Below are 27,456 nucleotides of genomic sequence, written 5' to 3'. Positions count from 1 at the left end.
GACGGGTGCTGGGTCCAGGCAGGGACCCGGGGGGCTTTGGGCTCACAAGGATGGGGTGCTGGGTCCAGGCAGGGACCCGGGGGGCTCTGGGCTCACACGGACGGGGTGCTGGGTCCAGGCAGGGACCCGGGGGGGCTTTGGGCTCAGACGGACGGGTGCTGGGTCCAGGCAGAAGCCTCGGGGATCCCAGGTTTTAATGTTTGTTCTCAGGTATTTCTAAGGGGTCAACACGCAGCTGCCCCGGCCCCAGCACTGCCCGACCCAGCAGAACCTGTGCCAAAGGCAGCTCCTCTCCCTGTGAGGGCAGTTGGAGACACAGGCAGAATCTCTGCACTGACCCAGTCCATGCACGCAGCATGGCAGGTAGGTGAGCCTGCCGCAGTGCGGAGTCGGGGGGTAGGTAGTGCCTGCCCCGGCTGGAAGCTCTGCAGAGAGATCTCCCATAAACCCGCCCGCCCCAGAGCTAATGGCTCCTCCCCACATGTCCCGCAGCCTCAGAGAGGCTCCCAAGAGAGCCCGGACAGGAATCTTGTCTGGTCGCTGCGCCAGTGAAAGCAGGCCAGTGAGTCACTCTCCACTTGTGCTGGAGGCCGGGGCCCCTGGGTCCCGCCCAAGCAGGAGGGAGGAATCAGACATGCCACAAGCCCCCACCACGTCACTTTTCAATCGAAGGCCCCATTGGTCTGAAGGGAGGCTCTAGGGAGCAGTGGAGCTGGATGGAGCTTTAGCCTCATGCCCACGACGCCAGCCCCTCCCTGACTCCCCCCCCGTGCAGCTGACGTGGAGGGACCGGGCTCGGGCCGAAGAGGCGTGCAGGGCTTCGCAAGCTTTCCCCACATCTCAGAGAGGTGTCACGGGGCCTCCCTGCCCCTTCACCAGCCCAGGAACTGCACCTCCTCCTGTGCCCCCCCATTGCCGCCACGTGGCAACTACAGCCACTGCCTACGTGGAGGTGACCATTAAGGAAGTGGTCAATGGGTTTGTTTGGTGCCAGGCACTCGAAAATCACCAGTCAGACCCCCCAACACACGAGATCGGCTTCACTCAGGAGAGTTTGACAAAGACTGAACCTGGCTCTGGTTCTTTGCCTTCTGGGGCCTGAGCCGACCTCGCGTTTCCAGCGTTTCTCCACCGCCACGAGGGCCACAAACCTCCTTTTAAAACACACAAAGCTGAGAGGCTCCTGCAGTCACATGGCTCCAGGAGCAGGGCTTCAAGAGCCGAGCTGCCAAGGCTGCTTGTAGGAGGCAGCAGCCCATGCAGCTGCCAGCTCCCCACAGCCCAGCAGCAACCGCCCTCAGCTCTCAGACAGGTCTTCACACCTGCTGATCCCAAAGCACTTTACAAAGGGAGGGAGATCTCAGCAGGTCCTTCCTGCCAGCAGAGCGCTGACCTCCCTGGGTAGGGTGGGAGAACACAGGCCTTGCAGGTTTGACGTGGCTGGGCCTGTCTGACAGATCATCGCTAGTGCGGTCTGCGTGCTGCATCACATCCGCCCTGACTGTGCAGCCCTGGGCCACCGGAGGTGTCCGACACCGGGCTGCGTGGACAACTCGAGGGGAAGGAGGGGCTGGATCCTACTTTGCATTTCCCAAGGCACTGTCCAGGTCAATTCCCCTCCCTCCCCTCTGCAAGTGAAAACAAATCCATTTCCTCCGATTTCCCTTCCTCGGGCACATACAGCGCAGGGCGCTCACTTGGGCTGGGCTGAGCTCTCCAGCGTGGTACGGAGGGCCAGCTTCCCCATGCCAACTTAGCTTCTTTATCCAGGGAGAGCAAGAGCATGCTCTGCCGTGCCCCTCCCTCTGCCCACGCAGGTTGACTTTACACGGAGTGACATTGACAGAGATTCTTTATAGCCAGCTTAGAGGGGCCCTGGCATGACAAGGTTGGCCCACAAACAATGTCAAACATACCCCACGCCCGCCAGGCACCCCAGTGGACGGCTCCTGGGGGCTGTTTGGGGATTTTTAAACCCAGCCCTGCAGCACAGTGCTAATGTCTGAGAGCCCCCAGTGAAGGTCAAATGCAGGGAATGGATGAGAGCGGACTTCCAGTCCCTGCGTTTCACCACTCGCCGAGGAGCCAGTCCCACGGGCCTGTTGTTTTAATAAGGTCTCTGCATTTTGAGCAGCGAGTCCCCTCAGTCTGAGCACATGGTGTGTGTGTGGGGGGGGGGGCGGGGGGGCGGGAGACTCTGCACCAGGCAGGCCGGTTGAACCCTCTAGGAGGTACCTGTACCAGAGCCGCCCCGATGCCACTGCCTCCTCGCTGTGACGGGCCGGTGGTTTCATTGGCAACTGTCCCGGTTAACATGAACGGAGGGCAGAGCAAATGGTGGGGTTTTTCCTACCCTGCGTTTGGGTTCAGTACAAGGTTGGTTTTGGTTTTGAAAGCGACTCCCTGCACGAGTTCCTGGCATGCTCGGCCCTGTGAGCTGTGCTGGCCCCAAGCAATGCTGCAGTCTGCACGGGCAAGGAGCCCTCACTGTGACTTTCTGAGGTCTTGCAGATTCCACGTAGCCTCATTTCTAGCTGAGGCAGACAGGCCAGAACACACGCTGGCAGGCCCCAAGTCACAGCCTGGGGCAGGAGCCAAATTTTAAGCACATCCTACAGCGTGTTAACTGCTCTCAGCAAACCGGGAGGCAGAAGGGGACGAGAGACGAGGCCGTGGGACGCAGGAATCCCGGTCTCTCCTGGCTACGGCGCGCTGGCCCAGACAAGCAGGTGCGACTGGGCTGTGGAAGTTGTGCTGGGGGCACTCGACCCTGCTGGCCTCTGTGTCTTGCTACGGCAGGACCACGAGCTTCTTCTCTAGGGTTTGGGGGGGGAACAAGAACCTCCTCATGATGTCATCGAGCTCCTCCAAGGCCAGCTGGGCATGAAGCACTGTGACCTCATCACGGTCAGAAGCCACCACTGACTTCAGCAGGCGGTAGAGATCCCGCAGCACGTCCCTGAGAACCTGGGGAGAGACGGACACTCAGCACCTCCACATTCGGAACAGCCATAAGCCAGTGTCTCCCACTGGGCACAGACCTGTCGCCTTCTGTCCAGCACCCCGGGCTCAGCCCAGTCCCAGGACACTACAGCAAATCACAGCAGTAGGATCACTTGGGCAAATCCCTGCCCCTCCGTGCCTCGGTTTCCCCATCTGCCAGAGAGGGACCATGATACAGCCCCTCCTCTGTAAACCCAGAGCTACAACTGAACTGTGCTCACTCCCCACAGCAGATGCTGAGCCGCTGGAGTTCCCCTAAAACAGGCAGGTGGTGGCTTTTCTCCCCAGGGGCAGTTCCTAGCGCCTCGGCTCGGGGACTGACGCACGTATAGATTAGCCAAGTTGTCTGGCTGGGTGCGTCCATCCCTTACTAACCCACTTGCCATGTTATGCGCTGCTCCGTGGGAGTGGTGGCTGCAGCAGGCAGCCCCCCCGGGTCAGAGAGCTGCATGAACATCCAGCCGGGCTGAGAGGGGGACGGGGACCAGAGAAGGGTGTGAGCACATTCATGGGGAAGGGATGCACAGAACCAGGCTTTCCCAGCTTTGGAGCAAGAGGTTCTAGAGCTCTGGGATTTGGGCAAAGGCCTTTCTGGACACGCATATGGGTCAGAAAATCCCAGCTCCCAGTGGCAGATGGAAGTCCAGAGATGCCTGAAAACTCAAAGTCCTTCCCTGCCTTGGTAGTGAGCCTGCTAATGCCTTGGTGTCCATGCTCGTCATGGAAAGGGGCTGCCCCCCGGGGTGGGCTGACAGCAGCAGTGGGCTCGGCTCACACCCAGGGACACCTTCCTACAGTGCTGTGTGATGCACAGCGCCACATCTACAGTGGCACCAGCCCGCAGGGAGCAGGGCAGGCTCTGGACTGACACACCAAGGTGGTAGCTCCAAGGCCGACCGAACTGGTGCCTGCATTTCCCAGGCTGCATCACTGCTTTGTCCAGACCAGCTGGATCCGACTCCCCTGCAGCTGGACAGCCAGATCACAAAGCTCTGGGATGGGGTCAGGGATGAGGGATTTGGGGGGGTTCAGGGCTGGGGATTAGGGGTTTGGGGGGGCTCAGGGCTGGGGCAGGAGATTGGGGTATGGGGGGTGAGGGGTTTGGGGGGCTCAGGGCTGGGGCAGGAGGTTGGGGTACAGGAGAGGGTCAGGGCTCTGGGCTGGGGTGAGGGGTTTGGGATTCAGGAAGGGGCTTCAAGTTTGGAGGGGGCTCACCTGCAGGCACCCCTCCCCCAGCTCCTATTGGCCGGGAACCAGCCAATGGGAGCGCAGAGCCGGTGCTCAGGGCAGGGGCAGTGCGCGGAGACCCATGGCGCGCCTGCCTAGGAGCCAGATCTGCTGCTGGCCGCTCCCAGGGTGCAGCGCGGTGTTTGAACAGGTAGGGACTAGCCTGCCTTAGCCGGGCAGCACCACTGATGGGACTTTTAACGGCCCGGTCGGTGGTGCTGACCAGAGCCGCTGCGACCCAGTGCCTTACATTCCATGACCCAGAAAACTCCTGCCCTAAATGATCCCCTTCCCCTCCTTGGCTTTTGCACCCTTCGCTTACCCAAAGGCTTTATCCCCTGCACCCCCTCGTCTTCACTGGGTTACCCGATGGCACAGCGAGGGGTGGGAGAGAACTTGTCAATGGCACCGCTTCTAGCAGGGGCCAAGCAAGGGCAATGTGCAACGCAATCCCAGCCCAGCTCTGGGAATTCCCAAGAGCAAGAGAACGATTTCCTTTAACACAGGAAAGGCGCCCAAACAAATTCTGCTGCTGGGAACACCAGATAACTGGCAAGGAGAGCGGGGAAGTCCTTGCCCCTGAATAAAAAGGCCATTCCTCAGTCCCTGCATTTACATGAATGCCCCCATGGCAATGCCCACGGCTTTCCGAGACGTAGCCCTGACATGTTTTACCCATGACATAGGCAGCTGTCCACCGGGCTCCTGTGCCAAGTTCCCCTTTCCTCAGTCTAACTTCTGAGCAGGGGAATTCCACCCCCCTGGCAGGGGAATCCAGCAATCAGCAGGAGAGGCCAAGGAGAGAGACACAAGGTTGGATGCCTTCCTTAGAGTGAGAGGCTCCATGACCACCTGCAACCTATCAAAACCTCTCCCTCTGGGTGTATCCCTGTAGGTCACCTGCAACTGACACTGCACCGCCCAGCCTGGGTCCCTGGCCACATGGGGCCAGGCCGTGAAGGGGGCAGACTTTCTGCACTGCTTGTGGGGAGTCAGCCAGCTGAGAATGTGCTACTGGAAGGGTTCGTTTTACACACAGCCCAAGGCACTGCCGTCTCCAACACAAATGACATGGATCTTCCACCAGCGCCATCTCCCCTTGCTGTGGAGAGGGATGGGCAGGAAGGCCTGACACGGAGGCAGAGTCCCTCATGTTCACAAGATAAGGGAAGAAGGTGTCCTGTGGGGAAGGGAAGAAATAGGCAAGTCCCTGGGTTCTCACCGGAGCCATAGTTATTCATCAAGAGGCTTGAAAGAACCAGACACTTTGAATGGCCCGGCCCAGCCCGGCCCTCCCTTCCCCAGTGCCTGGTGTTTCAGCTGTTGGCTCTGAAGATCAGAGGGAGAGTGCGCCTCTTCCATGCACAGAGAAACAGGTGCCAACAAAATGTACCGAAAGGGGAGACTCCAGGTACCTGCGGCTGCTGTAGGCCCTGCCCAGCGGAGGTGCTGCGAAGGAAGTGAGGGGCAGCTGGAAAGGACATACACAGCCAGAGGGTGGGTTTGGAAAGGGGATTTTACCAGTCAGGCTCACTGGTGTACAAGCCCCTGGGCTTTCCCCACTTCGCTCTGCATCCAAGCCTTGAATTCGGTGTTTCTGTGGGACCACACGGCTGCTGGTCTTCCCAGCGCAACATGGGGAACCCTGGAGAATGAAGCCCAAGTGGCTGCCGTTATTGCCACTCTCATTTCTCCCCAGGAATGTGGCTGCCCACGCACAAGCGTCCAGGGAGAAGCTGCCAGCATGCCGCGTCCAGGAGCACAGCTTTGCAGGACCCGGGACCCCTCTCCCCCCAGCTACGACGCTCCAGCGCGGTGTGAATGGAACGCTGGCACAGTTACCAACAGGTGAGCCCAGCCCAGGGGTCTCTAGGTGCCCTGCAGCTGAAGGGGGAGGAAGCTGTTGTGTAGACCGGGATTCTTCGGGATGCGATACGTTAGAATTCCCGGTACTCCATTCAGTTCATGTCTTATCAAACTGACCCACACATGTGACAGGGCACCTAATCTTCATCCTGAAGACCTGTCCGGGTCCCCCACCACACGCCTGGCTGTGCATGGGGCGGGCACTAATCCCAAGGGCAGCTGGCATCACAAGCCTGTATGAGCGCCACCTACTGCTTTTTGGGGGGAATTTCACCTACTGCACTTTTCATGCCAGACTCGCTCCACCCCCCTTTGCAGCAATAATCCCGCGTCATGCACCTGCTGCACTCATTGAGCACTGAATGCAGGATTTCGGGGTGGCTTTCTAAATGTTTGTGTTTTGGAGGGAGGTGGGAAAGGTGAGGCCCCAGGGAATTTGCTTATGTTGGAATTCTTGGAACAGCAGCTAAGCCTCAGCAGAAACCCCTCTAAACCATAACTAATGCAACACCGCACCCATGCACACTGTCAAACCTCCCATCCCTCCCCAGTACGTGCCCAAGGCACTACCTCCATTTCACAGATGGGGAAAACAGACAGAGGCCCCATAGCAAGTCAGGGACAGAAGGGGGATTAGAACTCAGGAGTTCCTGACTCCCGATCCTGTGCTCAGTCCACTAGGCCACATGCCTCCCTGAATTCAGCAGGCTACCTCAGTAATTTGTACCCCAGCCACCAACTGATGTTACAGTCATTCAACAGGCGTTGCGCTGCACTGGGATGGTAACCAGTAGCTTGTTCAGTACAGCAACTTCACTGGAATCCTCCTCCTGGTAAATTGCCATATAATAAATTTTATATAGCATGTTGTTTGCACAGGAATAAAACCTCACAAGCAGCCAAACATCAGGGAAGAAATGAAGGGACAAGCACTTCCCCACAGAGAAACTGACACATCTGGCTACACTGGGACAGATAACCAGGACTGGAGAAATCAACTTACCCATGACAAGTGGGAAGCATTCACTGGAATGTGACTGGGCACAGGTAGGGGTGTGTGTGTGTGAAAATCTTCAATTTCTTTATAAAGTAATATTCCCTTGTAAAAGTTGCTAACTCTAATCCTTGGTCGAGGGAGAGGGAAAAACCTTGGAAATATGAACGGAATGTAAAGCAATGCAGTGTCAACTTCCTGAGACTGCAGACAGCTCCAGTGCCTCTGCTGCAGCTCACAGCTTTCCCATACTGTAGCAGAGGAGATTAACTCCACGCTGGTCAGTTTCACTGCTGCTATCCAGAATTCTGTAGCTAGCAGTGCAAATGTCAGTTTCACTCTGCTGCAGGAGAAAACTACATATGGGCAACAGTAGAAGCAGATGCTGGTACTATTCACTCTCACTGAGAGAGAACCAAAAATGGAGGCTCAGGGAGCGGGAAAGCTATAGAAATCTGTCCCCACTTGCAGATGCTCTTGTGGGGGTGGAGGGACAAAGAGCAGCTCCTTTTCCCTGTGAGCAGCTAGCAAGAGGAGAAATTATCAGACATCTACTAGGTAGAGGTGGATACAGACAAACCTGCAGTAGGAATGCAAGTAAGCATCCCAGTCAGCACCCAGCTCTCTACTTTCCAGGTTCCAGAGAGAAGCATGTTAACCACCCACAGAGCAGATGAATACACAGCCAAAGCACACTGGGAAACTGCCTATGAGTGACAGGAAGCGGTAAAGCAAATGTAGCTGCTGTAATACAGTTGAGATTGTGATGCTCTCAATCTCTGGTCAATGGTATCAGCCATAGCAAACCTGCCCTAGCTGCTGAGAGCCCCAGGGGAGGAGGTGTTCCATTCCCAGCAAGAACTGCCACAATACTCAATGCTCTGAGAGCCTGCAGCAGTGAGCGCCAGTCCCCGTAGGGCAGCCTGCTGATGCCACACGCTGTCTTGTGGAGGGGGGGGAAGCAGAAAGGTTAGAAGCAGACGGTTAGTGGGGGAGGAGCAGCAGTAGGCAGTGCCCAGGGCAGGGGGGCTGTGTCCATTTCTTTTCTGCCTATCAAGGACCTTGATGACGGTCTTTAAAAGTTTGCAGAGGAATAAAATTAACCTGGATGTGAGTCACCCTCATATAAATGTTCTTTTCATTTGTGCACTACAGTGAACCTCTGTCTAGATGTGGAGCACTTACTGGGGGAATAGCTCTGCAAAGGAAACAGGCTGGATCAGCCGATAGCCCATTCTGCAGCCTGTGTCAACACACGCTCAGAAAGGTGTTAACACAACTGTGGGGGTGGGGGGAGCCATAAGACAACAAAAGGCAGGAAGCTGCTGGGCAGCACAGGGACCACCAGGAGGTGACTCTAGGGCAGTAGCACAGTCTTAACTCGGAAATCCTGAGTTTAATTCTTCTAGCCTCGGCAGGGAGTGCAGCACGTGCGGGGGGTGACAAACGGGGGCTGCATGGGGCTTGGATTGCTTTCCCCGTTCTCTGGGGGTGAGCTACAGGGACCTGCAGGGAGACACCCGGTTAGGAAGCTGCTGCTTGCAAAGGCAGAGCCCCTCCCATCCCCAACAGCAGCAGCCAAGGAGCAGACTCTGTAGCCAGGCCTCAGATCCAGTCCCCTGTTGCCCAAGTGCTCTCTGCAGCCAGGAGCGCGCTTCGCGGACACTAAGGAGCCGGCGTGGTTTAGACCCGCTGCTGGGCTGGACCTTGGCGTAAGAGCTGCTGACACCAGTGCACGTTGTCCAATGTGCTGGTGTAAGAGCGGCAAACAACATGCAGCTTCCCAGATGGGATCTGCTCTTTGCCACCAAAACATTAATGACATGGGATTTCTAGTGAACCCAGAGAGACACGTCCCAGATTTGACATATTACCGCATCAGCCTTTACAGTGCTGCGCTGTGTGATACCCACCCACCCACGACAGCGCACAGGTCTGCAGTGCTCTGACTGCCCCACAAAGGGCTGCACTGACAACCTGCCTGGGGTACCAGCACTGCACCTGATTCACAGGCCATTGGCGTGGTATCTGCTGTTACTCTCTTAAATACAGAAGTGCAGGTGGTGGAAACTACAGATCCCAGCATGCCAGAAGCTGGGACTGGACCACGGGGATGGATCACTCAAAACTGCCGTGTTCTGTAGATTCCCTCTGAAGCATCAGGCACTAGTCACTGTCAGACAGGATAACAGGCTAGATGGACCATTGGTCTGCCCCAGTATGGCCGTCCTTATGTTCTTAATACTCTGTTTTTCCTTGTGGCGTCCAGAAGAGCCAGCTCTCGGCACGATAAGGGAGCTGCACTGTAAACTCAGCACGATAAGGGGACTGCACACTGGCCACGCCTCACCTCTGCCCAGGCCAGTTCTGTTGTATAACATGCCTACTGCCACTCCTACAGGGCTGGCTCATTCAGCAGGACCGAGCCATTTCTGGTGGCACAACTCCCAGTACTCGGTGTATCACACTTCGTTAGCAGGTCCCTCTCACACTGACCCCGTGAGCCCTCCCCACAGGGTCCCACATGCAGGAGGCGGGACAGAGCAGCTTGGCACTACCCAGCAGGATTTTATGGCTACAAACCCACTGCGAGAGAAGAATCCAAGGGGCCATGGCAGACAGCAAGGAAGGGCAGCATAGCCTGAAACCGCATGGCTCTCTGCTGCACACTGAAGTGCCCAAGAGGATCGTGTGTATGTTATTACAGGGATGGAGCTTGGCTCAGACAGCTCCTGACTTCACAGAAGCACAGTTCAAAGGGGATAAACTAGCTGAAAGTTCAGCATCACCAGTGAAGAACCAACCCTGCTCTGACATCTCTGGCGGAGTGGCTGGGTCATTCCACACACAGGCTTTACTAGCGTGTGATAAAGAGCTGGGCTTTCATCCAGGGACAGACCCAAGGCGAGGCAGTCACCACAGTCTCTCCCATGGGTGAGGGCTCGCTGGCGCTCTGCAGACTCCCCAGCTGGCTGGGACCTCCCCCTGCATGCAGCCTGCTGTAACAGAGATCCAGGCACAGAGAGCAAGCCTCAGCTCAGGAAGCAGTGGAGGGATCTGGGGAGCTCACGTGGAGAGCAAGTGCTGCCCATTCTGTGCAGTGTCCCCCCTTCTTCAGGTGCTGGGCCTGCTCCTGACCCCAGCCAGGGGATCCAGAAGAAGTAACCAGCGCCGACATGGCTGCTCTGAGGCTGGGGGTTCCGGGTCGGACCTGCTGCCTACACAGGCATTGAGCCATTGTAACATTCAGGCCCTGGGGTCACACGGGATTGAAGTCACACACTAACCCTTTGACACCTCATCCAGAGGTCACACTGCTCCGTCTGTCCAAGCAATTTTATGGGGAGAGCCAATGACCTCTTGGCCTAAGAGGGTGACTTTCCCAGTGCACCGCCTGCTTGGACAAATGGGGAGCCTGGATCCCCACCGAAGCACTACACGGAGGCTGAATCCAATAGTGTCCACATCTTCTAGTCCCTGAACCACCCCCTACGTGCTGGGCTGCGTGTGGGCTTCTCCAGCTGACAGCCTCCCAGCACCACCTCAGCCACAGCAATGCCAGAGTAAACTTCCCCAGAGGACGAATCTATCCCTGGCAGTGCCGGCCCAGCCCCAAGCGCTGTCACCGTCAACGGGACGGGCTTTTTATACACAGTGGACACCAGACGCTGTAGCTTTGGCGGCTTTGCTCTCTCCCACTCTCTGCAAACACAGGGAAGAGCAGGGCAACGGAACAGAGCAGCCCGGGGCTAGCAGCATGGCCTGGGTGCTCTCGTATCTCAGAAACAGCACTGAGTAGACTGAGTCAGAGATGGGAGTGAAATCTCTGGCCATGGCAGGACGACATCCTTTGCTACAGTAATGCAGAGAGGTTGCTCTTCATCTCTCCCAAGGAAGGCAGTCACTGTTGCAGAAGCCCATGCTAAAGCCACCCTGGGGAACGGCCAATACACAGGAGCTGCCGTGTAAGCGAGGAAGCTGGGATCAGTGTTAATGCAGAACATTAACAGTGGGTGCTGGGAAGTGGAGGAAGTCTGGCTTTTAGGGTAATTACAGTTCTCTTAATATTTCACCACATCCATGCTGGTGACTCCTGAACAGGTCTGTGCATTAGGAGCCAGGACAGAGGGCTCATGATTTTTAGAACTCCTGGGGATCTCACCGCTGGGGACTGGCGCACACAGACAATAAGAGGAGACACCGTCGTGCACTAATCTTAGAGCTCGGCACAGGAGCTAGGCAGGAATCCCTGCAGGGGAAATGAATTCCTAGCTCACCGTTACGCTTTCATTAGCTTTTGCCTAGACATGGAAGTTTACCTTATGAGTTATTAGGCTCCCAAGAGCCACACCTTGGGTTTTACTGCCTGCAATATCTAGAGGAAATGTTTCTCGTAACCCTTCCCAGTGACTCAACACACACAATCAGAGCCTGAACTGCTGCTATCTGGAGATCATGTCAGAGATATCCAGAGAGTTCAGTAAGTTGCTGTCTGAGAGCACATTATGCTCGCCAGGCTTGGGATGGGTGTAGTGGGCAGGACCCCTGGGTCTGGAGACACTTGGGAGTTTCCTTGCTCTGTGGCAGGAGCCAGTGTGTTGACTGTAGGCTCCAGGGATAACGCGTGATGCACGCCTGTGCCATGGGTGAGGGTCAGTCTGCGAAGAGGCTGCGTGGAGGTACCTGTGGCACTGCTGGGAGCAGGGAGGGAGGCTTACCTCAGTCGCTTTCTCACTGAGCCCACGGAGCAGCACCACCACCACATGGACGGCAGCTCTTCGGACTTCAGCCTCGCTGTCTGTCTTAACTACAGCTGTCAAACAGGAGGTCACCTGGCAGGGCAAACCGGGGTGAGAACTTTGTTAGTGTACGCAGCGCCTTTGCTACACTCCATCGTCCCCACCGCAGTGTTGCTGGGCTGGGCTGGGCGGGGGTGCAGTCAGAAACCCATCAGTACACCCACACGTGATGTGGAAAACGTATCAGTGACCGTAACATGCAGATCCACAAAGGCATGGCGTGTACACAGCAGGAAAAACACAGCAACAGCCCCCAGGGCCTGCCCACCTGCAGCTCCAGAGCGGGCAGGAGAACTTGGGGCAGAAACAAGCCCATGGAAACCAAGGCAGACCTGGCCCAGCAGGCTAGAGCGCACCCCATGACATGGGTCTTTACAGAAGCTGCAGGCAAAGGGGGCTGTGTCAGGAGTGGAAAGAAGGGAAGCCCCATGTTATGCTGCTCTCCTGCCTTTTCTGCCAGCTGAGGTATGGGGCTGCTCATTCAGCGTTCCCTGCTGATGTGGGGGGATGACGTCCCATTGCCTGCGATTTCAGGGGATGGGACTGGGGGAAATCCTCTGGACAATTTCAGAAGACCTCTGGCCTCTCAAGCTGGCTCCCTACATTTTCAAACCCAGGTGCCTAAAGTTAGAATCCTAAATAAAAGTGACGAATTCTCAAAGGTGCTGAGCTCCTGAGCTGCCACTGACGTCAGTGAGAGCCGGGTCATTCAGCACCTTTACATAGGTCAATGTAGTGGCCTAAATGTGGATTTGGGCACCTAACTTTAGGCAGATTTGATTAAATGTGCAGATGCCACTAGGCTCCCCATGGATTGGGAGGGGCTTTGCTCCTGTGTTGTCAGGGCAACGGGGACTGCAAAGCTGAGCTAGGACCCAGGAAAGCAGCAGAGACTGTGCGACGAGAAAGCTGTTGTATAACAAAGGATTCTAAGCATGGCCCAGTCACGTAGTCCCGCTCCTTAGAAGGGTTGAGAAGGAATGCTACTTGCCTAGGCATTTATTAGGTACCTCATGGCCTCTGAATTGGTTTTGGTTCATCTATTCCCTTGTTTGGGCATTGGCATCCATGATGTCTGCATTTCTCTGGGCCATTGGATGGTACTGCCATTCCCTCCCCCAGGAGGCTGCACTCTCAGCAGCAGTGCCAGATATCGTGGGTCGTAGGTAAACACTGGGTATTTTATTATTAAAAACCCCTGTCGGACACTGCAGATGATTATGACCCAGAACAGGTCCTGAAGAGCCTGTAATACAGGCTGACCAGCCCGAAGGGTGTGTCGCTGGTATCAAGTAGATGAAATGGGGGGCACAAATTGCTTGAGTGAGACTTCCTGGAACAGCTACATCTAAAAACCTGTGAGCAGAAACTGTTGCCCAAAAGGAAAGTGCCTCATGCAGAGAACCTGGGCAGGCCTGGACCACTCCTTTAGAGCGCGAGTGAATCTCCAACTTGAGGAGAGACACTTCACTTGCACAGGGATTCGCTGTGCAGACTGCGTGTTTCTCTGCTGTTAAGCAGGCAGGCAGAGTTTAAAGAGCCTAATTAGATAATCAGCAACAGCAGGGAGAGTTCGCACAGCTAGCATGTTCCTGAAATAGCTGACATGCGGTGCATTGGCATCTTGTCAAATGCTGTCACTACCAGATCGATGCGTGAGCAGAAGCAGGAGGGAAATATTCATTACATCTTTCTGACTGTCTTGCAGAAAGGCGTGCTTGCCAGCTGCTTGCGTGCACTCTGCGTTGGCATTGCTGCTGACCTCACAGCTTCTAGCCACACCAATGCGTCTGCTTGCCTCTGACGCTAGCCGGTCCCCCAGAAACGTATGGGCTAAGAAGGGTTTCTCAGAGCAGCCTGTGAACAAGTGGTGGGAAAACTCTCTCAGCAGTTCACGGGCAGAGGTGGACCAGCAGAGAGCTGAACAGCAAAGTCCTACAAATCCCATCCCAGTTCACGGCCCGGTGTGTCTCAATAGCCCCGCTAGGTGTGCTCTTGTTTCGAATCATGTCTGGGAGCATGACCTGCCTTCTCCTCACATGTGCTGCAATAGTTCCTGGGAGATTTGAACCCACCTGCCTCCCGCTTTGGGGCAGAGACAGACCCAAATCCCCCACATCCAGTGCACACTGCACCTGTGCCTAAAGCTGTTCTCCTCCAGTACATCCCAGCTTTGCAAAGCACGACCTGACATTCACAGACATGCTCCACTTTCCGTGGCTGGTTGGCGTCATTTCCAAACAGAATGGAAAAAGAGCATCAGCAATTTGTATCAGTATGAGAGTATCAGCAATTTGTTCAAGGACAGTGCCTAGTCCCCCCGCGCCCTGGAGAGTGCATCTCACAGAGGGGCTGGCTGCTGCAATGCTTGCTGGACTCCCGCCTGCTGCAGAGCCAGACGGGACTTACACAGCAGCAGCAGCAGAGGGGCTGCACCACACCTGTCCACATACTTCTTCAGGCCAGAGACTAAGGGCTCAGGGAAGAATGGAGCTGGAGCCAGGGCTTAAAGTGATCTGGAAGCACCCACAACAGGCCTGCGCTAGTCTCACACAATTGTAGGGCTGTGACAGCTTGTTTCAGGCACATTCATAGTGCCCACTCACTCACCAGCGAGTGGGTCACCTTCGGGGGCAGGGTGGGGGGCTGTGACCCTGCAGGACTCAGCCCTAGTGCAATCTCTGGACGGAGCTCCTCAGCCCTTCAATCCTTGGACCACCTTAAACACAGAACGACTGGAGCTCTACCCGAACAGTAACAAGATCCCCCCGGCTTCCCAGCCCAGGAACTATCTGCCCCAGTGATTCTTCTGAAGCTGGCAGGGAGATGGGAGCCTGCTGCCTAGCACTGTGTGGGAAGGCACAGCCCAGGTTTAAGCCAACACGGTGTTCATATGGGACCATAGAGCTCACAGGGTGTATTTCTACAGAAACCCTGGAAAAGCAGCTCCTTCGAGCACTGTGGGAATGCCCCGGCCCCCAGGCTAAACCCGGTGTCTCCGCACTGCTCTCAGCCCTTACGCTTACATCCAGAATTCACGCAGGCTGGCACCAACCCAGCCAATCCCCAGGAAGAGCCCGTGCTGGGAAGCAACTCACGAGCAGAGGGGATCGTAGAGAGCCTCCCGTGTCTGCAGCAGTGCTTCTCCCTTCCCTGAAGCACTTCCACCTGCCTTCGGGTCTGAAAAGGGATCAGACCAACTGGGCACGGAACAGAGGTGACCTGCTTGTCCTCTGGCATGTGCTCACACCTCTGCCTACCTCCTATGAGCACCTGCCTCAGCCACATCCTTCTGCTCACTCAGCGGGGATGGTGCTGATCTCAGCATGCCTGATGTCTATCGCTTTTAAACTCATTAACAGTCTGCTCATTCAAAGGAGCATTACCGCAGACCCCATCTCTGCTCTGTAAACCCGGCGCTGCCTAATGACTGTGCTGACACGTCTCTGTGGAAACCTACAGCGCGTGCCACTGACCGTGTGGGGCTGACGGTGCCCTGCCAGGTGGGCTCATTTATCAGCATTTCCACAGCACTCGTCGCCATAGTACCGGAGCGGCTCACAATGATACGGCCCCTCCCTGCTCCTGGGTGGTGGTTCTAAATCACATTCATTTCTGTCAGCCCAACACAATGCCTTGGGAGAAGAGGCCCTGAAGACTGCAGTGCACTATTCCAGGCACCTCAGCTTCCGAGGAGGAAGCACAGATAAAGCAGTATCAGCACCTGGTATAGGCCACGAGGAGGAGAGATTCCTAGTTCTCAGCACCCTGGGAGACTAGAGCTCAGTTCAGTATCATCCCGGACACAGGCCACAGGACTGGGAGTGTCCCTGCTTTGCACTGGATGGTGCAGAGGCAGGTGCCCTGGCCTTTACTATGGAGATGCAGGATGCAAAGAACGTGTGTGAAGGGGAGGAGAGGCTGGAGCATGGCACGGGCTTGATGGGCAACACTTCCATTTCAGCAAAGGCACCAGGGAGCTTTGCTTTTATGCAAATGAGGTTGATCCCTGGGATCCCGGCTGGTTGCCAGGCCCACCCTCACTATCTCTCTGGGCAGGCCGTGGCGTCACTGGGCTGCCAAAACACCTGAGCCCTGTGGTCAGAGAGGGCACCTCATGGACACTGCTGAGCAGGCAACGGAACTGCTACAGAGCTGCACCCAATGTCCTCATCTCTTGTCCACGGAGCTAGTCACGGGGCTCTAAGCTGCAGGAACACGGCTCTGTTATTTATATTACCACAGTGCCTTGGGGCCCAGTCATGGAGAAAGGACCCATGGTGCTAGGCACTGTACAAACACATGGTCCCTGCCCCAAAGAGCTTACAGTCTCTAGTGTAGCAGTTCCCAAACCAGGGAGGGGGAAAGGAGTATACAGCTGTCTGGTCACATGGGGCTGGCTCTTCTACTCCAATATAATAAAGACTAGCAGCTGGATACAGTGAGAAACACACGAGCAAAATATTTAATGTTATTTTCATGTACGTGATTAATCCAGTTACCACAGAGGTGTGTGAGCACAACTGGAAGGGAGGTGAGGGCTTGTGACGGCAAATGGGAAGGGAAGGAAACACACAGCTCCCTGGATCCTCGTGTGCAAAGGGTGCTAATGTGGAATGACATTTGCCAGTTCACTACTTGATCTGTGTGTGAAAGTGTTCTTCACACATGCCTACTGAGAGGCCATTTTTGGTTTGTTTGTTCCTAAACAATTAAAGCCCTGGACCATGCACACACCTGGGCTGCACATGCCTTCCAGAGAAAGAAGTGATGTGTGGGAAGGGAACAGCTCTGGGAATGGCCTGTTTGCAGACACACTGGCTGTACAAGCACAGTCTTCTGGGCCTCAGCAGCGGTCATGGCTGAGTGAGTGACACGGTGTTCCTGGGTTTAGTGCCAGAGTAGCAGGTTCACTGCCTCCAACACACCAAACAGTTACAATCAGCCAGGGAAAAACGAGAAACTCACCTCTGGCCCTGAAAAAACTTCAAGGGAGAACAGCAGCTGGGGAAACTCCACCTTTGTTGTGCCTCTGATATAAATGCACCTTGCCTAAAGCCTTTCATCAAAGTGCACAGACTGCAGCACCCCAGCCACTAGGATAAAACTGGCACTGAATTCTCCTCTTTTGCAGCAATGAAAAGCATAATGAGATGCTATTAACTGGGAGGAGGTGCCTGTAGCAGGTACAAAATATGCTTTAAGGTCTTGTACTACAGTGAAATTATTAGAGGCAGGGCTGGTAGTCTGACACTTCCCATTATAAGACCCTGTTTTCAGTTGCCAAACTAACTATTTGGGCTGAAATTTTCCATGCCAGGGGTCTGCCTCAGACTGAATTAAAGTACCAACAAAAATTGTTCAGCTGATTCAGAGAACAAGATTAGGGAAAAATACATTGTTTTGCCCATGTTTAAAACATTCTTTCCGTTGTTTAATTGAGAAGCTATATTGCCTCCACGTCTGACAGCAAGGGCTTGAAACGTGGCAGGGATGGTGGCTTCACCCAGTGTCAGAGCTGGGCATGTTGCTGTTCCTGTGAAACGCCGCCCAGATTTGGTAAAGTGACAGGCCACTGGAAATGCTCAGTTTGCACATGCTCTGAAGTGACAAATTCTCTGAAGATTCTGTCTGCACTGAGCATGCTCCAGTTCAGGGCCACAGAGGCTGAACAGGACTTTCCCGGTAATTGTTGTTCCCAGCTGCCGGGGAGCACTGTGGTGCTGGGTACCGGACTGACAGGGAGACTCCCTCCTGTGTTTCCAATGATCCACCTGCCAGGCAGGCTGGAGGAAGAAGTTGCCTGACTTGAATGCAGAGGGGACAAGAGCTGAACATGTGAGAGGGGCAGCAGAGGGGGCGAAGTGCTGGGGGCAAGACTGGGAACTGGGGAGTGGGAAAACAGATGAGTGGAAGACTGAGATTAGACAAGGAATCTAGGGGCAGGGATGACTAGGACTAGCTAGGCAAGGAGTCAGGGGGGCGGGAGGGAGAGACGAGACTGAGGTGAAGAGTCAAGGAAGAGTGACTGGGAGCTGTGGGGGAGACACTGGGGACCAGGAGAGGGGGGAAAGGGGTAGGGAGAAAACTGAAATTAGACACGGTGTCAGGGGTGGGAGACTGGGATGAGGCGCCAAAGGAGGGAGACTGGGAACTGGGACTCAGAGGGTGAGCTGTATTCTGTATTCAGAACCGGACTTGTACAGCATGCAGTAAATAGGACCTGGAGTCACACACCAAACAATGAGGATAAAACAAAATCTCGAATAGCTGCTCATTCAGCGTGCACCATCCATCCTGTGCACTGAATGAGGCAGGGTCCTATGGAAACAGCAGCATGGGGTCACCTAATTAAAGACTACGTTATAATGCATACATACAAGGGGGCCAAATCAAGGTTATAGGCAACCTTGATTCTGGCATTTCTTAACCTGAGTGCTTGACTCTGCAACCTTTACATTCTTTTGCATGTATAATATATAAACAGACAGAAATGGGAGCTCCCGAAGACCTGCATTCAAAGGACATACTGCTCTCAGGGTATAAACAGGCCTCCTCGTTCCCATCTCAGCCAGCACGAACTGTTTCTAAGGGCTTGTCTACACTACCGCGGTAGTTCGACGGCTGGCAATCGAACTTCCGGGTTCGATTTATCGCGTCTGGTGTGGACGCGATAATTCGAACCAGGAAGTGCTCGCCGTCGACTGTGGTACTCCACGTCAGCGAGAGGAGTACCGCGGAGTCGACGGGGGAGCCTGCCTGCCGTGTGTGGACCGCGTCTGAACCGCGGTAAATTCGAACTAAGGTATGTCGACTTCAGCTACGTTATTCACGTAGCTGAAGTTGCGTACCTTAGATCGAATTGGGGTGTTAGTGTAGACCAGGCCTAAGACTAGGAACCTAAAAACGCACCTGCAAGATATGCAGCAGCCCTAGGAAGGCTCCTCCTCCACCGATCCCAGGCCTCCACTCTGTGGGAGAGGGGTCGGCAGGAAGGCACCTGTACCGGTGTCATTAAGGCAGCTCTCCAGTGGCAACAGATACAGCTAAAGTGTCTATTATATAGGGGAGATGTACAGTGTCGATACCTCCTGAACCACGGAGCCCAGCTGGAAGTGAAGTCTCTGACACAGCTCTCCCAAGTTGGACAGACTGCTAGCCCTCAGGGTGCTATCCGGGTCTCTTGCTCCTCTCAGGAAGGCATGAATCAGAGGAGCTCTGTGCTGGCAGCTCATGTCCCCTGCAGGAGAGAGAAGAAGAAAGCACAGGTTTAAGGAGATTTGACAGGTTTCAAAAGCAAATAGTTTAAAGGCCAGGAGATGCGTCCACTAGTGGGAAGGACTTTTCAGAACTCCTTTCCCGCTATGTTGAGCCCATTCCTGGTGCAGTATTGAAAAGCCCTTGCTCCAGTTCAGCCTTTTTAGTTGCTGGCATTAGATATTAGTGGGTCTAATAGTTTTAACCCCTTCATGACTGTTGGAGCATGGCTGTGTTCCTGTGCCATGCTTTCCTAGAGTTCCAGGAGGTAGTTCTTAAGCAGCTTCTTTCCTAGATAATGCAGGTGAGCCGGCGATCACGCGTGTTCCCACTGGCAACACACCACTGGGATGTCTCTGAGACGGGGGCTCTGCAGACCTAGTCCCTAGAGTGGATCAGCAGCCTTCTGTGGAATCTGAAGCAGAGACCCGCGTCTGGGGCTTTCACTCTGCTGCGTGTGTTCTCAGCCAGTGCCATTTCCGGTACCGGCTGAGGGCCGACTCCATCAGGAGAAGCTTCAAATGATAGGCCTGGGTCTAAAGCGCCTGCAAATTGAGCACTTGTCTGTCTGATGACCTTCTCCCAGGCACTTAAGACAAGCAGCGTTGCCTCTGTGCACAGGTTTCGCACACCTCTCACATGACTTAAACCCCTGCGACAGAGGCCTGCCCCGGTGTCTGGGGAAGACTGGGGGGGACGACCCCCCAAACTAAGCGTAGCTAACTATGAAACTACAAACTACTGTAACTATAACTCTGTGAAACTATTTACGACTAAGAAAAGGGGAACCACTAGGTAGGTACTTGTGAATACAAGAGACTGAGCTGCTCCAACGATTGTCACGGGCAGTACGAAGGAACTGAGCAGGCGGCGGGTCGGCAGGGACCTATAGACACTGCCATGAAGGCGCCACTCCAGGGGGCTCCGCAGCCGACCCGATGGGTACCGCTAGGGGAAAAATCTTCCGACGATCATGCATGCGGCGTGCGCACACCTATTGGAATGTGCATGAGCAATCACGCGAAGAAGAATGAATGGTTCAGAGTGGGCAAAGTGGGCACTGTTGTCTAGTCCTTCATACTACGAGGGCAAGGGGACGCACACAGCTGAAACACACCAAAATTTAAAGCTGATAAAAAGGGTTTTTTTAAAAAAAATGTGCCAAGCACAGTTATCGTGCAGGACTAGCTGCCACAAGATACCACAGGCTCAGCAGCAGTCACACAAAGATTTAACCCTTCTACGAAGAACAAGAACATCCACTATCACAGTAGGCAGGATAAACCCGGGCTTTGCTGCCAGACACAAGCCAACCACATTCTCCATAAGCCCACGCAGTCTCCAGTTCTGAACAGCAGATGGCTTGTGCCAAGGACTGGCTTCCGTAACAGAGGTGGGGTGTGCTCAAGAGCGCTTCTCAATGCATTTCCAAGTCATTCTTAACTTCACCTCTCTTTGGAGTCAAAGTGATTCCCTCCCAGTTCAGACAGCAGCGCAGAACACACAGCGTTCTTGTGACGTTGCACCCCATAATGCTTTATAGAAATATGCTTATGAGTGTAAATATGACATAACTGGAATATGTTTTATGCTAGATATGCCATGTAACAGATCTTTGCAAAGGTTATGATCTACTGAATATATTCATCCTATTTGTAGGCATGTATCATTTTTATATCTGAAGTTATGAGCATTGGCTCTATGCTTGTATTTAAAGTATTTGCTGTAGGAAGCACATAACGCAGATTTGGTCAACATAGTGTGAAGGGGTTATTCAAGTAATTGGGAGTACTTAACTAGCAATGGACTTTGGGAGACGCCAATCTACATCTGAGCTTTCTTGGGAATGTTCAAACTAACATGTAAACAATGGCGTTGGCCTGCAAAAAGCGGAATCATTCATAAACATGAGACTTGCCCAGGTGGCTACAGACTCCATCTCGTTACTGTGATTTTGCACAGGAGAACAAAGGGGTTTCCGTCCACAAGAGAAAGAATCTAAAAGGCCCTGGAAACCCCTCCACATTTTGTCTTCAGCTGGCTCAAGAGATAGCCTCTCCACCCCAAAGAGATGCTTGAAAGGAACTGGAACAAAGGACAGTAACTACGGGGGTGTGAGTGATTGCTGGACCCAGACTAGGAAGGAGTCTAGTCTGTGAAAGAAGCTTATTGGAACATCTCTGAGGGTGAGATTTACCTGCATTTAGTTTCCTACTGTATTAGGCTTAGACTTGTGTGTTTTTGTTTTATTTTGCTTGGTAATTTACTTTGTTGTGTCTGTTACTACTTGGAACCACTTACATCTTACTTTTTATATTTAATAAAAATCATTTTGCTTATTAACTAACCCAGAGCAAGTAATTAATTCCTGGGGGAGCAAACAGCTGTGCATCTCTCTCTATCAGTGTTATAGAGGGCGAACAATTTATGAATTTACCCTGTATAAGCTTTATACAGAGTAAAACGGATTTATTTGGGGGTTTGGATACTATTGGGAACTGGGTGCTAGAGACAGGAGCACTTTCTAAGCCATTTTCAGTTAAGTCTGCAGCCTTTGGGGGACGTGGTTCAGACCTGGGTCTGTGTTTGCAGCAGGCTAGCATGTCTGGCTCAACAAGACAGGGTACTGAAGTCCCAAGCTGCCAGGGAAAACAGACACAGAGGTAGTCTCAGCACATCAGGTGGCAGTCCCAAGGGGGTCTCTGTGATCCAACCCGTCACAGTTGTATCAAGGTCACACAGCCTGGACTACTCACTGGCATCCTCCAATTCTACACAGACAGACTTCAGCCAGTTACTAGTAGGGTGAACACCACTGCAGAGTTCTGGGAACACCATAAACTAAAGCAATTGTGCCCTCGCACTACATGGTTGCCCATCTGTAACATTTTCTCTGTCCATTACATTTTCAAACAAGCCCCTTCGTACTTTCTCTCATTCTGCCTCTCACATTTTGGAGGAGCTCCCTGGAAACATTGCAAAGCTACCTCATGATCCCCCTTCAAATCACTCCTTAAAACTCTCCTTTGCCGGCACATCTACAAACACTTGACAACGGTTCGGCTGCTGGGTGTGCTGAGACGACACTGGTCATGCTGATCAGCACTGTCTCCGTGTACTTCCCTGACTCTGTCTCCATCTGTTTCTCTTGTCTTATACTTAGGATTGTCAGCTCTTTGGGGCAAGGACCAGCTCTTTGTTTTGTGTCTGTACAGCGCCTAGCACAAAGGGCTCTTGGTCCAGGACCGGGGTCCCTAGGCACTACGCTAATACAAATAATAAATAAAAGAATGCTATGTTCTTTGTTCTGGAATTCACACACTGTACCATGCAGCAAAGATGTCTATATCCCTGGAGGTAACCGTGTAGGGTTTTCTCTGCACTGGTCAGCAATGGTAGGCTGGCATCGCCCTGGCCTTGCACTGAAAGGCCCATGCCATTGAGGGAAAGCAATTACTATGGCTCTCTCTTGCTAAAGCCAGTGACAACACCAGCCGGTTGGTGGATTAGTTACTGAATGAACAGAGCAGCTTCCCCTCCCCCTGCAGAGCAGGGCGGATAATCCCTGACTAACCAGAGGAAATGTCTCCCCTGACATAGCTGTGGCAGATTTAATGTGCCTGTGATGAAAACTCACTGCAATGATGTAAATCCTTCAGGAAACTTCAGAGAGGGAAGGGAAGAGCTTTTTCCCCCACTTGCCCCATCCGAAATGGGGCTTGTTGATAAGCAGGGTGCAGCCACAGTGATTCAAAGTGACACACACACCAGCATCAGGTTACACAGATTCTGTTCGCTTTTCTAGTACTTTCAGCCGGCTAACAGATCTCAACTTGCCTTGAACTATCTGCTGCCAGGCGCCAGAAGCAAAAATGCTACTTTATAATAATCCTGAGACAAGGAGCTAAAGCTGGTGCAAACAAGCACTCATTGGATGGGAAGTGTGTGTGCCACATGGTCTGAGGCAGTGGCAACTGTCACTTACAACAGCCTGCAACCAAGGGCTCAGCCCTGACCTCAGATAGAAAAGTAGCCTAGCGCTGCATCTCCTGTAGAGTCCAGCACCACAGGTGATTTTTCAACCAAGCAGTGAGATGCGCCTGCTACCCAAGATGAGAATTCAGCCCTAGCTGAGCAGAATATAGTGCAAACGGTTTCTCCTCCGAGTCAGCTGAGTCTGTCCCATAATTGACACCAGCTGGGTCACAGCAGGAGGGGGAAGGGGAGAAGTCACCATTTAATTTGTCTATGCTGCATGTGGATCCACAAGATTTTTCACCTCCACCGCCTCCAAGCCAAACAAGGGAGTGTGTAGTACGGTACAGAACGAATGGCACGGTCCCTGGAAATAAACCCAGATTTCCACAGTCACCAACTGACTGCGTTTCCCGACTGACCCTTCTGTTGGGGCGGGGCGGGGCTGGCCAGGCCAGCCAATTACAGAGGAACAATTCATCAGAGTCTCCGCTGCTGTAGAAATCTGGTTGATTGTCTCACACTCTGGGGCTTTTATGCCAGAAATGTACCCTCCCTCTGCACCGGTCAGCTCTTGCCAATCTGTCATTGCTACTGCCAGCACCACCGGGAGGGGGAGGGGATGGTTTAAATTGTTTATTCCTTTTTATAATTTTGCATCATTGTCCTACTAAGTTGTCAGTGATTTTCTGGTACTATCGTCATCTAGTGAGTGGCCAGTTGTTGGCTGGACAGGGCCACCAGGAGGTGCCCAACAGTACTCTGCTGGAGCGCCATGATTAGCTGAGAGGATCACAACCCTGAGCCCTAGAGCCATGGTTACTGCAGCGGCAGCAGAGACAGAGATCATTTATTTGTAACCAGTTACAGCCATAAATTCAGGGTATAATATCCTGCTGAAGGCAATGATCAACTGATTGGACTTTTATTCTGTATTGAGGCTCCTGTTCCAGCCCAGAGTGCTACAGTTTAACCTGCCATGAAAAACGTTTTCCATTGTCTTGAGGGCAAATGGGAAAGAATGATGTGTCCTCTCGTTCCTCTGGAGCTGCTGGGAGGCTGAGAACTGGCTCACTGGCTGCCTCCGCACTGTGCACGTACTACCAGTGTTAAACCACCTTCATGCTGAAGCAAGCTCTCGGTCTTGATGGGACATGTGAGTGCAGCATCAGTAAAGCACTCACTGGATGGGCAGGCCGCATACATTTCTACAGTCCTCCCATAGTTCTGCTTTCCTGGTTTGCGCACACGCAGCACCGAAATCCATATTTCTCAGTGTCCCATGCACTTTGGAGAACATTAGGCCATTACTGTTCTTATCTGAGAGAGTTCAGATCCCTGGTCACCTGGATAGGCACAGCCTGAGCAGGGGTAGCACAAGCTTCCCACCAGTTGCTCCCCAGACCTACTCTTAGATCTCAAATCTGAACAGGAAGACCTCAACTAGGGGCAAGAAAGATTCAGTCTTCATGGCTCTTCAGCGCTTGGCTTCTCTGCCAAGGGTGACAATTAATGTCATTTGTAATGTGAGCACTTGTGCACTGAGACCAACCACCGGCTACCAGCTGGTAACAACTTTTGCTCCCGACCAGCCAGCTAAGGGTATTCCATTCAGCACTGCAGTGACACACCCCATTAAGGCAGACAGACCATGCCGAGTATTTCAAAGTTACAGGAGCCCAACATGCACCCATGGCTGCACTGCTGGAAGGGACAGTTTATGCCACCAGCCGCGCAAGAGCCCCATGGAGGCAACTGCAAATCAGTTTTCACCCTGTTTAACAAACAACAGACCCAGTCCACGTCATTTGCTTCAGATTAGCAACCACGTGGGAAGAGTCAGACACCACTGTGGTGGGCCCAGCATAAGAACCTAAATGGAGTTAATGGCCTTTGGCTAAGCCAAAGTTCTACTTCTGAAGGCATCGTTACAACACAGGAAATGCCCTTTGCCAGGGATGTTCCTGCTATAAAAATCATCACGGAAAGAATTCACGTGTATTTATTTTTGTTGAGAGAGGTTGGGTGTAGTCTCAAGCGGCCTGTCCATTTCTATTGGATCAGCACCACATACATTAGCTTGGTTACATTAGATGCTTCAAATCAGTATTAAGTAAAAGAGATGTTAACACAAAAATGTTACCGGCATTTTGATTTCATATTAAAATACAAAATTCTTCTAATGGCTAATTTTAGTTCTTGTACAGACTGGCAAACTCCACTCAGCTACAGTCATTTGATGTGATCAGAGCCATGCAAGTACCCTTCCCTCTACTCCACAGGAGACCAGGGCCGGTTGTGCTGCAGGATTGTCTCCCTGGAGGAGATGGAGGAGTTCCAATTCATGGCAAAGTTGAGAAAAAAAGATTGAGATAAAAAGGTGGGTTTGAAATGCTGGATAAACTCTTCAGAGTGTTGCAATATGCACAATTTAAAGACATATCGTTTAATTTAATTTGGTCTATAAATACTCAAGCTAGTCAGCACATGCCAAAGAGTAAACGTCCCAGGGACTGTAGCGGTAAAGGAGCGTAGTCTGGAAGAGACGGCTGAGAGCCTGGCGACATCACAGCTTGCCCTCCAACCCCCAATCTCAGTAGTCCCTGTGGTGCTCTCCTTGCAGTGACACATGATGGCTGAGGCACCCACGTGCCAGTCACAACAGAGCCCTGTTCTGCCAAGGCTCAACAAGGGGCATAGCATCTTCTACCCAGGACGAAGGGCTGCGGTCTAATGCCAAGGAGCCGATTCCTCCTACGTGGCAGGTCCCCGACGGACGGCAGAGACAGTCACCTACGAATCCCAGCCAAACAACTGAAGTCAGAGTGGAGGTTGCAGAGAACTACTGACCAGTTTAAAACATTAGAGCATAATAATGCTAACGAGGCAAAAGTCAAGACGACCGACCATACTGAGGGTTTGTGTACGCTACAAATGGTTGACAGGTTATGCTGGCAAAGCCCCCTAGTGTAGACACAGCACACGCCCACAGAGGGAGTTTTCTGTCAGCATATCACCACCACCTCCCCCAAGGTCAGAGGGAAGCACTCATCTGCCAGCCTAGTTGCGTCTCCTCTCTGGGGGTTCTGACGGCATAGCTATGTCAGCTAGGAGGTGTGGGTTTTCACACAGCTGCGCTGCGCTGACAAAACGTTGTAGAGTAGACCTGGTCTGAGAGTTCAGAAACGCCGACCATCAGAGTCAGGGAATACTCAGCTCCGATTCCAATGCAAACCTTGGCTCTGTCTAGCTTTGGGATTTAAGGTGCCTGACCTCATATCCTGAGCGTCCCTCACTGAATTTTCAAGTATGGAGCACAGGCCCCACCCCCCTTTTCCCAGACAAAGCTCTCCATAACTGGCTTGTAAACTGCAAACCCCTGTCTCGTAAGAGGCTAGAGACAAGACCATCCCCCCAGGGCCTTGGAGTATGTGTCAGAGACCACAACATCACACATCCCCCTGTACATATCATCCACGCAAGCCCCTGCTCCCCAGCTATTTCGCCATTATTGGCCAAATACCTGATTCTGCCCCCATTCAACCTCCTAAAACTGGTCAGGCCTCTATATTAGAGATACTTGCTAGAGCCTCAGTCCAGAGACTAGGCTGAATGCAGGAAAAGCCTCAGCCTCCCCATCATGCCCTGCCAAGATGGACCTGGGAGCCTCCTCTACTCAAGAAAGGCTGGAAGAGTGAGTGCACGCTGTCACTGGACAGCTGCTGGGATCTAAGGAATTCATGTCATGTGGCCACTAGTGGGCTCTTGCAATCAGTAAGAGGATAAAGAAGAGACGAGAGGGCAGAGCCAAAGCTGGGGTGGGAACCTGCACTTTCGTATTCTTAGCATCGCTGAACACCAAGCATGACATTCAGATCTCCTGACTTTCCAGTCTGGCTTGGTAACTGAAAAGCTCAGGGAATAGTTTAATAGTTTAATGAATGGTCTATTTACACAGCCAGCCCTACATTTTGTCTTGGGATTTTATGTTTTTAAATTCAGCCTCTTGCCCTGTTCTGGATTTGAGAGAACACGGAGCAAGGGCCATCAATCCAAACCAGCTCCCTTGCTTGGGGAGGAGGAGGAGAGAACTGCAACTGTTTTTTTGTTGTTTTTTTTAAGGAGAAAAATTAGCAATGAGCAGGATAAAGCATTGACACACTGCAGTGTAATTATGTGATTATCTTTAAAGAAAGGGCCCTTTGCCAGTTGCAGCTCGTGTCTATGAGCCAAGAGAATTTTCCTGCTGTTGGTGGTTTTTGGAGAAGGTTTAGGATAGCAGGGTAAAGGAATCCAACCTGCAAGAGGTGTAATTCTACCTCGGAAAACAAAAAG

General features: G+C 53.0%; 1 protein-coding gene across 1 annotated transcript in view; it reads right to left on the bottom strand.

The window, feature by feature from the left end:
- Positions 1–2,679: 2,679 nt before the first annotated feature.
- Positions 2,680–27,456, bottom strand: part of LOC113409379 (transport and Golgi organization protein 6 homolog) — an 86,669-nt gene continuing 61,892 nt past the window's right edge. The window contains exons 16-18 of the mRNA XM_026663211.1: positions 18,978–19,129; positions 11,809–11,922; positions 2,680–2,967 (exon numbers count right to left, since the gene is read on the bottom strand). Coding sequence (XP_026518996.1) covers positions 2,791–2,967; positions 11,809–11,922; positions 18,978–19,129 — 443 coding nt within the window. The 3' untranslated portion in view covers positions 2,680–2,790. The remainder of the gene's footprint in view (positions 2,968–11,808; positions 11,923–18,977; positions 19,130–27,456) is intronic.

Source organism: Terrapene carolina, unplaced genomic scaffold, assembly GCF_002925995.2.
Source record: "Terrapene carolina triunguis isolate 2854851 unplaced genomic scaffold, T_m_triunguis-2.0 Scaffold32862, whole genome shotgun sequence".
NCBI lineage: Eukaryota > Metazoa > Chordata > Testudines > Emydidae > Terrapene > Terrapene triunguis.
The sequence above is the reverse complement of the archived record's forward strand: the minus strand, read 5'-3'. Positions and strand labels throughout refer to the sequence as shown.